General features: G+C 41.6%; 1 protein-coding gene across 3 annotated transcripts; it reads left to right on the top strand.

The window, feature by feature from the left end:
* Positions 1-4928: 4928 nt before the first annotated feature.
* LOC111156634 (ran-binding protein 6) lies at positions 4929-9500 on the top strand. 3 transcript variants are annotated; one of them, XM_022517644.1, is made up of 2 exons: positions 4929-5123; positions 6180-9500. In XM_022517644.1, the coding sequence occupies exons 1-2, from the start codon at positions 4929-4931 to the stop codon at positions 8244-8246; spliced, it is 2262 nt and encodes a 753-aa protein (XP_022373352.1). In that variant the 3' UTR covers positions 8247-9500. The 3 variants fall into 3 exon arrangements, with proteins under 3 accessions (XP_022373352.1, XP_022373353.1, XP_022373350.1); XM_022517645.1 differs by having other exon boundaries at positions 4929-5064; positions 6180-8236; XM_022517642.1 differs by having other exon boundaries at positions 4929-9500.
* Positions 9501-13407: the final 3907 nt, after the last annotated feature.

Here is a 13407-nt window from a genome sequence, read left to right as displayed (position 1 = left end):
TCCAACTTATTTTGCACTTTTCCCACTTAGTAAGCTGCTAATAAATAGTTGAATTGTGTGGTATTGAGCTACCTTATGGAAACATTCTTAAATGGCCTTTTAACAGTGAAAACAATTTTAAAAGCCAATTTTAATAATAATATTTAATAAAGTTTTTCAACTCTAATCAAATCTGCAAGTCTAGTCTTGAAATCTTGGGTATTACGTGCATTACTGGGATGGGGGTAAGGGAAGAAATAACAGTGCAAAAAGTCAACAGAATAGAGTTATACAATATAGAGTGGAAGTACTTTAAAATTTTCAGTAAGTATGTGTTTTTCTAAAATAGAAGATCATAAATAATTTTCTTAAAGCAGATTCAGTTTAGCTCCTACTGTTAAAATGATGACTGTCACTACAGCATGTGGGAGCAACTGGAAGAACTAAGTATAGATTCTGGGACTCACCTTTTTAGGAAAGACTCTTTCCCTCTAGAAAGAGTTAGCAGTCTTTTGGTCCACATTAACACTGCTATCTATGCATATATAGGTAAATAAATAGGTAAATTGCAGTATTCCAGTCAGATGCCGAGACTAATACTTGGGGCAATTTCCTAAGATCCTCTTCCTCTGAGCTCCACTGACACTTTTCCTTAAAACCTCTTGAATCCTTGTCCTCTTTTTTCCCCTTCCATTGTTCTTATACTTTAAACTTTCAGCTTAACTGATTTGCCTCCAATCTTCTTACTATTAGCAAAGTAACCTTTTTGTAAATTGATTATATAACAGTCCTTGATTAAAATCCTTAAACAGGGGTGCCTGGGTGGCTCAGTGGGTTAAGCCTCTCTGCTTTTGGCTCAGGTCGTGGTTTCATGGTCCTGGGATCGAGCCCCAGATAGGGCTCTCTGCTCTGCAGGGAGCCTGTTTTCCCCTTTCCCCCTGCCTCACTGCCTACTTGTGATCTCTCTCTCTCTCTGTCAAATAAATTTTTAAAAAATCTTAAAAAAAATAAAATCCTTAAAGAGCTCATTGCCTTTAGGAAAAAAAAAATCCACATTTTCAACATGGAATATAAGACCCTTCAAGATCTGGCCTTTATTTAACTTTTTGTCTTCCTCCTGTCTGCCTCCTGTAGCATCTCAGGCCCCCTCAAGTCCTGTCCCCCATGCTCCAGCAATCTGAAATACTGGCAGAACTCTTACCACCCTAGGCTCTATTGCCTCTTTACCCTTGAATGAAGCTGTTCCCTCTATTTAGAACAAACTTCTCCTTTTTTCAAATAGTTAATGAAGATTCATCCTTCAAAAGTCAGTCCTGGGGTGCCTAGGTGGCTCAGTCAGTTAAATGTGTACCTTTGGCTCAGGTCATGATCCCAGAGTCCTGGGACCAAGTCCCACATCTAGCTCTCTGCTCAGTGGGGAGCCTGGTTCTCCCTCTCCCTCTGCCTTCCATTACCCCGGCTTGTACTTTCTCTCTCTATGCCAAATAAGTAAATAAAAATCTTAAAAAAAAAAAAAAAGGTCAGCCCTGATATCACCTTCTCTGGGAAGACTTACCTTATCTCCCTCACACCCAGAGTAGATTAGTTGCCTCCACAACCCCCTTTGGTTCCATGGCAGACTTACCATCACCACAGTGATAACTATGGTAGGTGACATTTATTGTCTCTCATAAGCATCCTCATGTATTTAATCTTTATCCCCAGCACACAGCACCATGCTTGAGTATACCGTCTATGAATGTTTGCTGAGAAAATGAATGGTTGTGTAATTTTAACCCAGAATTCTCCAAATATTTTTTTAACCCAGAATTTTCCAAATATTTTATTTTTTCCAAATAATCTTAACCCAGAATTTTCCAAACATTTTTTTAAAGTGGTTGTACTTATACTACTACAAAAATATAACAATTCCCTCTTGCTCCATATCCTCACCCACCATTATTATTGTCAAACTTTTAAATTTAAAACATTGTGGTAGGTCTGTGGTGGTAACTTATTGAAGTTTTTTTATTTTTAAAGATTTTATTTATTTATTTGACAGAGAGATCACAAGTAGTCAGGCAGGCAGACAGAGGAGGAAGCAGGCTCCCTGTGGAGCAGAGAGCCCGATGCGAGGCTCGATCCCAGGACCCTGAGATCATGACCTGAGCCGAAGGCAGAGGCTTTAACCCACTGAGCCACCCAGGCGCCCCACTTATTGAAGTTTTTAATAAGTCTCTAATATACTAATAGATACAGTGTTAGGAGAAGCCTCTCTCCTCCCCTGACCCTCATATAATTATCAACATTTCCTGAAATATCAAAAGCAAGGCCCCGCTGTTAAACTCATTTAAGAAACAGTAGGAAAACCAGTGATCTGGATCAATATGCAAAACTGTAGTCAAGTTCTTGGAATCAGAACCTAAAACCTGATCTAATCAGTGTTTTCAAATTTTTGTATTTATATTAAAACCCAGTGTATTTGTTAAAATAGGACATTCTCAGGTTGTATTTCCTAGAAATTCTGATTCAGTAGTTTAGACCTTGGCTCCTAATACCTATATTTAAAATAAGTATCCTAATACCTATATTTAAAATCAGTATTTCGGGGCACCTGGGTGGCTCAGTGGGATAGGCCTCTGCCTTCAGCTCAGGTCATGATCTCAGGGTCCTGGGATCGAGCCCCACATCGGGCTCTCTGCTGAGCAGGGAGCCTGTTTCCCCTCTCTCTCTCTGCCTGCCTCTCTGCCTACTTGTGATCTCTGCCTGTCAAATAATTAAAAAAAAATAAAATCAGTATTTCAAGTGATGCAGTTCATTCTAAGTCCGCTGAATGAGAAACTGTTTAGAGAGTAATGCTTCTTCCTAAATGTGTATAGTATTGCACATTACAATGTAATTTATAAGACTGTTTTGTCTATCATCTGGTTAATCCTAAAGCTGGATTTTCTATCTTTGTGAGCATATGCAGTAACGTTTTTGAAAAATTAAAATTTAAGCCCACTTGGAGAAGTTTAAGACAGACTTTGCAATAAGTGAAGACCTCTGATCAAGTTACAAATCCAAGAGTAATTATGGGGAAGCGGTATGGTGAAAGATCATTGGTGTTGCTTTCAGAAGGGGTGGATTTGAGACTCAGCTGTGTCATCTTAGGCAGATCACTTAACCTCTTTGAGTTTCTCTTACCTAAAATTAGTATTACACCAGCCCACCAATTTTGCAAACCCGATTAAGATTCAAAATGACAGAGTGGCAAAGTGTTAACACAAATGTAAGATTTAATCACTGTTAGAGGGATGATCATTGTTTTTGACTGACACACCTTCTTGATTTTAAAGAAATAATATTTAGCTTCAGGGGCATTTGTTTCTTGGAATAATCTCAACATCTTCCTACTAAAAGGAAAACTGTAAAAGCTTTTTACAGTTTAGGCAACATGCAAAGAAAACCTTGAGCGACATGATCAAGGATACAAAATTGATTTACAGATAAGACTAGGATTCAAGTCTTCTTATTACTAGCCCAGGTCACTTTCCACTATGCTTTACTCAGTTGTCTTTTTCATTCTTTATTATAGTCCACAGACAAGGTGATTCTGGCACACCAGAGTTTGAGCACTACTGTTTTTACTCCATTAGATATGGTGGTGGGATGGTAATCAGGGTCGCCACCTTTTATTGCACTTATTTAATAAACAGATTTTTAAAAAGTTTTTTATTAACATATAATGTATTATTAGCCCCAGGGGTACAGGTCTGTGAATTGCCAGGTTTACACACTTCACAGCACTCACCATAGCACACACCTCCCCAATGTCCATAACCCAACCACCCTTGATAAACAGATTTATTGAGGTATTATTTTTACATACCATACAATTGACCAATCTTAATTGTACAATGCAGTGGTTTTTAGTATAATCAGAGTTATGCAACCACAATTAATTTTATAATATTTCATCACCCCAAGAGAAACCCACTATCTGACAGCAATCATTTTACATTCTCTCCTTCCCACTGCCTCTGGCAACCACTAATCTACTCTCTATATAGATTTGTCTTTTCAAGACCTTAACTATAAATCTTGGCATTTGTAATGATTTGGCTAGAACTAGAGGGTATAATGCTAAGCAAACTCCATCAAAGGAATATACCATATGATTTCGCTTATTTGTGGAATTTAAGAAACAAAACAGATGAAGTTGGGGGGCAAAAAGAGAGAGAGAGGTAAACCATAAAAAAGACTCTTTAGGATACAGAACAAAAGGAGGGTTAATGTAGGCAGGTGGACAGGGGATGACCTAGATGGGTGATGGGTATTAAGGAGGGCACTTTTGATGAATACTGAGTGCTGTATCTAATGATGAATCACTAAATTCTACTCCTGAAACTAATATTACACTATCTGTTAACTAACTAGAATTTAAATAAACACTTGAAAAAAATTAATAAAATGAAATTGCTCGGGGGGGGGGGGTGGGAAAGACCTTTACTATAAACACAATTATACAATACGTGGTCTTTTGTGGCTGGCTTCTTTCACCTGGAGGGTTTTCAAGATGTAATTATTTTTAAAATTATCGGGGTAACAATAGTTTAGAAATAAAAGGTAAAAAATCATCCATACATTCAATAACATAAATTTCTTTCTTTCTCCCTTCCTTCTTTTTCTCTCTTCCTTCCTTCCCTCCCTCCCTTTCTTTCCTTCCTTCTTTCTTTTCTTTCTCTCTTTCTTTCCTTTCTCCGCAGGTATTTTTTCTTATTGGAAAACAGATGGAGGGTCACTCATCCCCACTCTAACCTACCCATCCCCAGACACCTAGTCGCCTACGACCTGGAGCACAGGCAAACGAACAGCGGAGCAGAGGATGAGCGACCCCGCCCATCCCCGCTGGCGCCTTGCTTGCGTCACTGTTTCTGGCCGCAGACCCCCTCCCTTCTTCCCGGTCGCGATTTCTTTGACAGAGCGCGATGGCGGCGGCCGGGGCTGCAGGGTTGCCGGCCACTGTGTCGGGAAAGCAAGAGTTTTACCAGCTTCTGAAGAACCTGATCAATCCAAGCTGTATGGTGCGGAGACAGGCAGAGGAAGTCTATGAAAATATCCCAGGTCTGTGTAAGACTACATTCCTCTTAGATGCTGTCAGAAATAGAAGAGCAGGTTATGAGGTGAGACAAATGGCTGCCGCACTGCTACGACGGCTTTTGTCCTCGGGGTTTGAGGAAGTCTATCCAAATCTGCCTTCTGATGTTCAGAGGGACGTCAAGATTGAACTGATACTGGCTGTTAAGTTAGAAACACATGCTAGCATGAGGAAAAAACTTTGTGATATTTTTGCCGTGCTGGCCAGGAATTTGATAGATGAGGATGGCACTAACCACTGGCCCGAAGGTCTGAAGTTCCTTATTGATTCAATCTACTCTAAAAATGTAGTTCTATGGGAAGTTGCACTTCATGTTTTCTGGCACTTTCCTGGGATTTTTGGGAACCAAGAGCGGCATGATTTGGATATCATCAAACGGTTGTTGGACCAGTGCATTCAAGATCAAGAACATCCCGCAATCAGGACATTGTCTGCTAGAGCTGCAGCTGCATTTGTACTTGCTAATGAGAATAATATTGCTCTTTTCAAAGACTTTGCAGATTTGCTTCCTGGAATCTTACAGGCTGTAAATGACTCGTGCTATCAGGATGATGATTCAGTGCTAGAATCCCTTGTTGAGATTGCAGATACTGTACCTAAATATCTGGGTCCTTATTTAGAAGATACTCTGCAGTTGAGTCTGAAGTTATGTGGAGACTCTAGACTTAGTAATCTGCAACGCCAGCTGGCCCTTGAAATAATAGTGACCTTGTCTGAAACTGCAACCCCAATGTTGAAAAAACATACAAATATAATTGCACAGGCAGTTCCTCATATATTAGCAATGATGGTTGATCTACAAGATGATGAGGACTGGGTAAATGCTGATGAAATGGAAGAAGATGATTTTGACAGCAATGCAGTTGCTGCTGAGAGTGCCCTAGACAGACTGGCATGTGGGCTTGGTGGAAAACTTGTTTTACCAATGACTAAGGAGCACATCATGCAGATGCTTCAGAGCCCTGACTGGAAATACCGACATGCTGGATTAATGGCCTTATCTGCCATTGGAGAAGGATGCCATCAGCAAATGGAATCAATTCTAGATGAAACAGTTAACTCTGTTTTGCTTTTTCTTCAGGATCCTCACCCAAGAGTGAGGGCTGCAGCCTGTACTACGCTTGGACAGATGGCTACAGATTTTGCACCTAACTTCCAAAAGAAATTCCATGAAACAGTGATTGCAGCTCTGTTGCGTACCATGGAAAATCAAGGTAATCAGCGTGTGCAATCACATGCGGCTTCTGCACTTATTATTTTTATTGAAGACTGCCCCAAAGCATTGCTTGTTCTATATTTGGATAGTATGGTGAGAAATCTACATTCTATCTTGGTGATTAAACTTCAAGAGTTGATTCGGAATGGAACTAAACTGGCCTTGGAACAGCTTGTGACAACCATTGCCTCAGTTGCAGATACAATAGAAGAAAAATTTGTTCCGTATTATGATATATTTATGCCATCACTAAAGCACATTGTTGAGCTTGCTGTTCAAAAGGAACTTAAGCTTCTGAAAGGAAAAACTATTGAATGCATTAGCCATGTTGGTCTTGCTGTTGGGAAGGAAAAGTTTATGCAAGATGCATCAAATGTGATGCAGCTATTATTAAAGACACAATCTGACTTAAGTAATATGGAAGATGATGACCCTCAGACATCTTACATGGTTTCAGCATGGGCTAGAATGTGTAAAATTCTTGGAAATGATTTTCAACAGTACCTTCCACTAGTTATTGAACCTCTTATTAAGACTGCTTCAGCTAAACCTGATGTTGCTCTCTTAGACACACAAGATGTGGAAAATATGAGTGATGATGATGGATGGCAATTTGTAAATCTTGGAGACCAACAAAGTTTTGGAATTAAAACTTCAGGACTTGAAGCAAAAGCAACTGCTTGCCAGATGTTGGTTTACTATGCTAAGGAGTTAAGGGAAGGATTTGTGGAATATACAGAACAAGTTGTAAAGCTTATGGTTCCTTTATTGAAATTTTATTTCCATGACAATGTTCGAGTGGCAGCAGCAGAGTCTATGCCTTTTCTCCTGGAATGTGCAAGAATTCATGGCCCAGAGTATCTTGCCCAGATATGGCAATTCATATGTGATCCCTTAATTAAGGCTATTGGGACTGAACCTGATACAGATGTACTCTCAGAAATAATGAATTCTTTTGCAAAGTCCATTGAAGTAATGGGAGATGGGTGCCTTAACAATGAACACTTGGAAGAACTAGGGGAAATACTGAAAACAAAACTTGAAGGGCACTTTAAAAACCAAGAATTGAGACAGGTTAAAAGACAGGAAGAAAACTATGACCAACAGGTTGAAATGTCTCTGCAAGATGAGGATGAATGTGATGTTTATATTCTGACCAAAGTATCAGATATTTTGCACTCATTATTTAGTACTTATAAGGAAAAGATTTTACCATGGTTTGAACAGCTGCTTCCATTAATTGTAAATCTAATTTGTTCGAGTAGGCCATGGCCAGACAGACAGTGGGGATTGTGCATTTTTGATGATATTATAGAGCACTGCAGTCCAACCTCATTTAAATATGTAGAATATTTTAGATGGCCAATGCTACTAAATATGCGAGATAATAACCCTGAAGTCAGGCAAGCTGCTGCTTATGGCCTGGGTGTTATGGCACAGTTTGGTGGAGATGATTATCGTTCTTTATGTTCAGAAGCTGTTCCGCTGCTGGTAAAAGTTATTAAGTGTGCAAATTCCAAAACCAAAAAAAATGTCATTGCTACAGAGAACTGTATCTCAGCAGTAGGGAAGATTTTGAGGTTTAAGCCTAACTGTGTAAATGTAGATGAAGTTCTTCCACACTGGTTATCATGGCTTCCACTGCATGAGGATAAAGAGGAAGCTATTCAGACTTTGAGTTTTCTCTGTGACTTAATTGAAAGTAATCATCCAGTTGTACTTGGTCCAAATAATTCCAATCTTCCCAAAATAATCAGTATAATTGCAGAAGGAAAAATCAATGAGACTATTAATTATGAAGATCCCTGTGCCAAACGCCTAGCTAATGTTGTGCGTCAGGTACAGACTTCTGAAGAATTATGGTTGGAATGCATATCCCAACTTGATGATGTGCAGCAGGAAGCTTTACAGGAGTTGCTAAATTTTGCTTGATGCACTTTAATGTCACTTGAATATTTTTACCATGAAAGTAATTCCAAATAATTATTGTGAGCGTATTCCATTTTAATTGAGAGAACTGTTCTCCCTGCTGAACAGTTAATATTCCTTCCCTTTATGTTTTTCCAGGATTAGTCAGTGTTCTAGCCTTATGTTCACCTTGCATGTTTTATCTCTTAAACACAGAACTTGGTGATAACTGTGCTTCTGTTGTCTTAGAATGTTTGTCACCTTTTCCCTAGTTGATGTGAAGTATATAAAGTGTTGTTACTTGTCTGAATTATTGATGCTGAGCAAACAATATACTTGTGTCAAGATGTCATGCTGCCTATCACAAGATACTGAGAGCTAACAAAGATGGAACTTCCAGGACAAATATTTTTGGAATTATAGATGAAAAATAGTGGCAAGCTTAATTATTCCTTGATAATACTGCCGGTTTCCATGGTAATGGGAGGGTGCTGAAATTGGGAGTTTTGAGATATTGCCATGGATGTGAGGAGTTTTCTCTATCTAGCCTATGAACTTTTTTATAATGTCCTCCTGGGAACAGGGTGAGGCATATTCATATTCTAGTCCCTAAGGTGTCCAGCTAAGAGTTAAGAGAACTTGAAAATCTTAGCCTGATTGAACTCTATTTTTCAAGTTAATCAGGACTCTCTAAGAAGTATGGTTACTGAATAGGCAGTCCTGGTACATGTAACATTGCTAGCTTGTAACACCATTATTCAGTGTTTGACAAACAGTATTTGTGGGAGTCTATTAATATTATGTGTTTGAACAGAATATTGCATTGTGTATGTATGCCATTTCCTCCCTGCAAAGCAGCCCAATAAGAGAAGCCCCGGTTCAAAATGGGTCTTAAGTAGATCTCTATTTCGAAGAAGTTCTTAATAGATTCTATAGTAGCACTGAAGAGTATTCTATTATGAAAATGAAAGGGAAGCAAAATTAATTTTATCTTTAAATATGAAAAATAAAACAGCTTTGAGACCAATCATTTAGCAGTAGATATGCATTTTAAGAAAACAGTTCTATAAATCTAGAGTTAATTTTATTAATTGGAATGTTGATCTTTAATGTCAAGCTTTTTGTAGGGTAGAAAAAAGTTTTCTAGTAAGCAAATCATTGATCCAAAATTTAAGAACAAATATATCTGTTGTCATTTCCTGGGGTTATTGTGAGTACTATGTATGTAAAGTATTTAGCAAATATTTAACACCAAGTAAATGCTTAATAAATGGTACCCTATTAGTGCTGTTGTTTGTACCTATATTGTGTTTTCTTATGGTTTAGAATTGCTTTTACATTAGAATTTCCCTGATTCACTCCTTGCCAGTTCAGAAGAACAGGCCATCTAGGCTGTTGTGGACAGAGATAGGAAGTTGAGATTTTAGATGTGGAATTCCTGTCCATTACCGACAATGATTTATTATTAATAAGGGAAAAAAGGAAAGGACATTAATTATGGTATAGTCACAATTTTATTTAAGATAAATAAAAATACACATAAATAAATAGAAAAATCCTACCATAAAATATTAATAGAAATTTTCTCTGGGTGGTGGGATTAAATGGCAATTTTTCTTGTCACTAATCTATATTTTCTAATTTACCTGCAACCAACGTATTTTTTGTATAATAGTTTGTTTTTGTTTCTGTTTTTGAGTTTAAGGACCCAATCCTACTTTCATTATAGCTAAGAACACAATCATCTTGGCCTCTACATGATCTATAGCTGATGTTCCTTCAACTCATACCTGTTTATCTTAATATCCCTTCAGAAGTCCTTGGTCAAATTTCTAGCAATTCCTTACACCTTGTGCACTAGGAACTGGATATTCTGCCGGATGACTTGGAATTAGGCACCATGGAGAATTATATGATAGAGAAGATATGATCGATAGAGATATATGATATGATAGAGAAGGTATATGACAGACCTAGATTTGAATTTTGGCAAACTACTTTCTTAACCTAAGCATCAGTTTCTGCAGCTGTAAAATAGACATAATACCTAGGATTGTTGCGAGAATTAAAGGAGATAATATAAAGTGCTTGGTGGCACAGGGTTCAATAAATGCAATCTATATTATTAGAGAATCATGAAATAGGGTTGGTAGCTAAAGATGAAGGGGGATATTTGCTAGGGGATGGTGGGTCCAGATTCTTGGGCTTTGTCAAAGGAAATGATGGATGTCCAGTCAGACACATTTTTCCTCGCCAGTTGCTGAAATTAGACTGGTTCCTGGCTTTGTTCCTGTGAGGTACATCTAAGGGCTCTAAGGAAAGAGAGAATGCTGTAAGGGCCCAATAAGTTACAAATGTCTGATAAGAGGAGACCTTGAAAACTGGATAATAGGAACAATCCAGTGTTCCCATTTAACTATTTTACCTAATATTGCTATTTAACTTACTGTCCCCCAAGCTTTGAAGTTTTGACTTTTATCAGCACTTTAAAGGTTCACAATAATCAAGAATTAAATATAACGACCATTTGGTTCGATGGCTTCTACTTTTAAAATGCCTGATTTCTAGGACAATTGCACGTTTCAAGCTAGAACATTATGCGTTAAGTAGAAGATGTGTGTATCTTTGTTATAGAACATGAGAAAATAATACCTGCTTTATGGAACTATTAGCTCCTTTCTCCCTACTTTAAGCAATACCTAAATTAAAGTGAACGAGTCCACTTTTTAGACAATCTCTAAACAGTAATTTTTAAATGTGTAGTGACATTGTAAGGCTAATGACTAATGCTGTACGGCTTAGACTTGAATTATTTGAAGATTGTTTTTAACCGCAAGGATTTTTATTAAGGTTCCATTTCCTTTATTGATTCTTAGCAGATCTCGAGAACCGAGATGAAAATGTTAGTTTTAACACATTAGATTACTTAAAATAGGAATTGATCTAAAGAACTGGGGACCGGAGTTTTAGAAATTTGAGTCCTACAAATTATCTCTTTTTCTTTTGCATGTGAACGTATGTTTCAGTTGGTTGAGTCCTTGAAACTCCTTTCTAAACTTTCCAAGTTCTAGTTTTTTATTAAAAATCCGTTGGTCACAAAGAGGAAGGTGGGGGCAGAGAACATAAAATTTTTAACAGGATCTACATTTTGTGCCTTCTCACTACTCATTTGCCATTAAAGAGGGTTATCTAGCAAGCTCCTTCAGAATTATTCTTAGTTTTCAGGGCTAATTAGGATCTCGCAAAATAGAGAATCTCTTGCTATACACGCTTCTAAAAGCTCTTCGACCTTTCTGGCACCGACGAGTACAGCTGCGCAGGCGCCTTGCTTCCCTCTCCACTCTGCCTCTTAACAGCCGTCTACAAGCTGATGACATCATTGATCTGCGCAACCTACCAGGCCTCGGGGTCCGAAGTCTGCTTTCGCGTAGCTGGGCCGGACGCAAAGCGGGTGGGGGTGGGGGGAGGGCTGTCCTACTACGCATGCGCACCGTGGATGGCGAAGGTGTCTTTCTTTGCCTTTTTCCACAGCTAGCCCCAGAGCCTGCGGGTAGCTTGAGTGCCCTCCCCCTTCTCTCCTTGCCCCTCCCCTTCCTTTCCCCGCCCCCGGCCCAGCGGGACTTCTAACTGACAGTTGTCGCCGGGCCTCGTCCGCGCGCCGCCTCCTCCTCCCCGGGTACCCCGCAGGTAGAGAGGGGCGGGAGTGGGTGTGAGGGAGAGGAGGAGCCCCAGACGCTGCAGCCCAGTGCTGCGGCCCCCTCTGGGGCGACAAGAGAAGAGTCCCCACTTCCTCTTCGCCCCTTCCGAGCACCCCGACAGCTGGTCCGGAGGGGGTGGGGCGCCAAGGCCGCGGCAACTAGGCGCGGCCTGGCCGGTGAAGAGCGGGCGGGCGGGGCGCGGAGGGGTGAGGCCAAGGAGGGCCTGGCGCGCGCCGCCGCCGGGGGGAGGGGAGAGGAGGGCACCTAGGCTCTCCTCTTCTCTCCCCCCTCCCTCTCGCGCCATGTAACCCCGCCCCGCCGGCTGCGAGCTCGAGACCCCCGTGAGTAGTGAGCGGAGCTGGCGGCTGAGAGTGGAGCCCGATGGGGCTGGTGCTGCGAGGCTCGGCCGAGCCCTGAGGAAGCAGCCCGCGCTTACGCGTCCCCCGGCGCCTCGAGCGGCCGCTCCACACGACCCAACCTGATCCTGCCGGGGCCATGAGCGTGCCCGAGACGCCGGGGGAGATGGAGCCAGCCGGGGAGGAGGAGTGGCAGCCACCGGCGCCCGAGGAAGAGGACGGCGAGATGGAGATGGCAGCGGCGGTCCCGGCCTCAGGGCCGGCCCAAGGGAGGAGTTCCTTCTCGCGGGAGGATGAGGACGACCAGAAGGAGGAGGAGGAGGAGGAGGAGGAGGAGGAGGAAGAGGAGATGGTGGTCGGGGGCGGTGGCTGCAAGGAGCAGGAGCTGACCTATGAGCTGCAGCAGGGTTACCGCATCCTGGGCGAGTTCATGCAGGAGAAGCACCGGGGCCTCACCACCCCCTTCTTGCAGCCCTTGGGGGGCGTTGCCACTGGGGAGGATGAGGTGGCCGAGGGGCCGCGCGGCGGGGGCCGGGGCGGTCGCGCCCTCCCGCAACAGTTCGGGCAGGGCATGTGTCTGCTGAAGATGGAGGAGAAGTTCGCCAGCGGCCAGTATGGGAGCATTACCGAGTTCGTGGCGGACTTCAGGTTAATGCTGGAGACGTGCTACCGCCTGCGTGGGGTGGACCATTGGATCTCCAAACAGGGCCAGAAGCTGGAGATGATGCTGGAGCAAAAGTTGGCGCTTCTCTCTCGGTAAGTGAACCCCATCCTGGATGGGACTGATGGAGTGACACAAACAGCCTCTCACGTGTCTGAAGATGGATTGGGCCGGGCGGGGGGGGGGGTCGTAGCTGATAGGTGCAGAGTTGGTGTTGAGAACCCAGGGAAAAGGAGCAGCCTTGATTGGGGGCCCGCAAAGGTGTGATGGATGTGGGCACCCAGATGAAAAGCCGAAAGGGAGCCGAGCCCTGAGCCGTGAAGAACAGGTAAAGTTTGTAGGTATAAAATAAAATGATGCCGATGGGAAGAATTACGGGGATAGGGGAGAGGAAGAATTTTAGTGTGATAAAATTTGGACCACAACTTTTAGACAGTTTAAACATGACACTAAAAAAAGTTTTTAAGATG

Source organism: Enhydra lutris, unplaced genomic scaffold, assembly GCF_002288905.1.
Source record: "Enhydra lutris kenyoni isolate GAN:26980312 unplaced genomic scaffold, ASM228890v2 scaffoldscaffold47, whole genome shotgun sequence".
NCBI lineage: Eukaryota > Metazoa > Chordata > Mammalia > Carnivora > Mustelidae > Enhydra > Enhydra lutris.
Note: the sequence above shows the minus strand (reverse complement) of the source record. Positions and strands in the feature narration are given on the sequence as shown.

What these genes read in the sequence shown, in the direction of transcription:
- LOC111156634 (XM_022517642.1), top strand. Translation starts at nt 4,929, where the DNA reads ATGGCGGCGGCCGGGGCTGCAGGGTTGCCGGCCACTGTGTCGGGAAAG.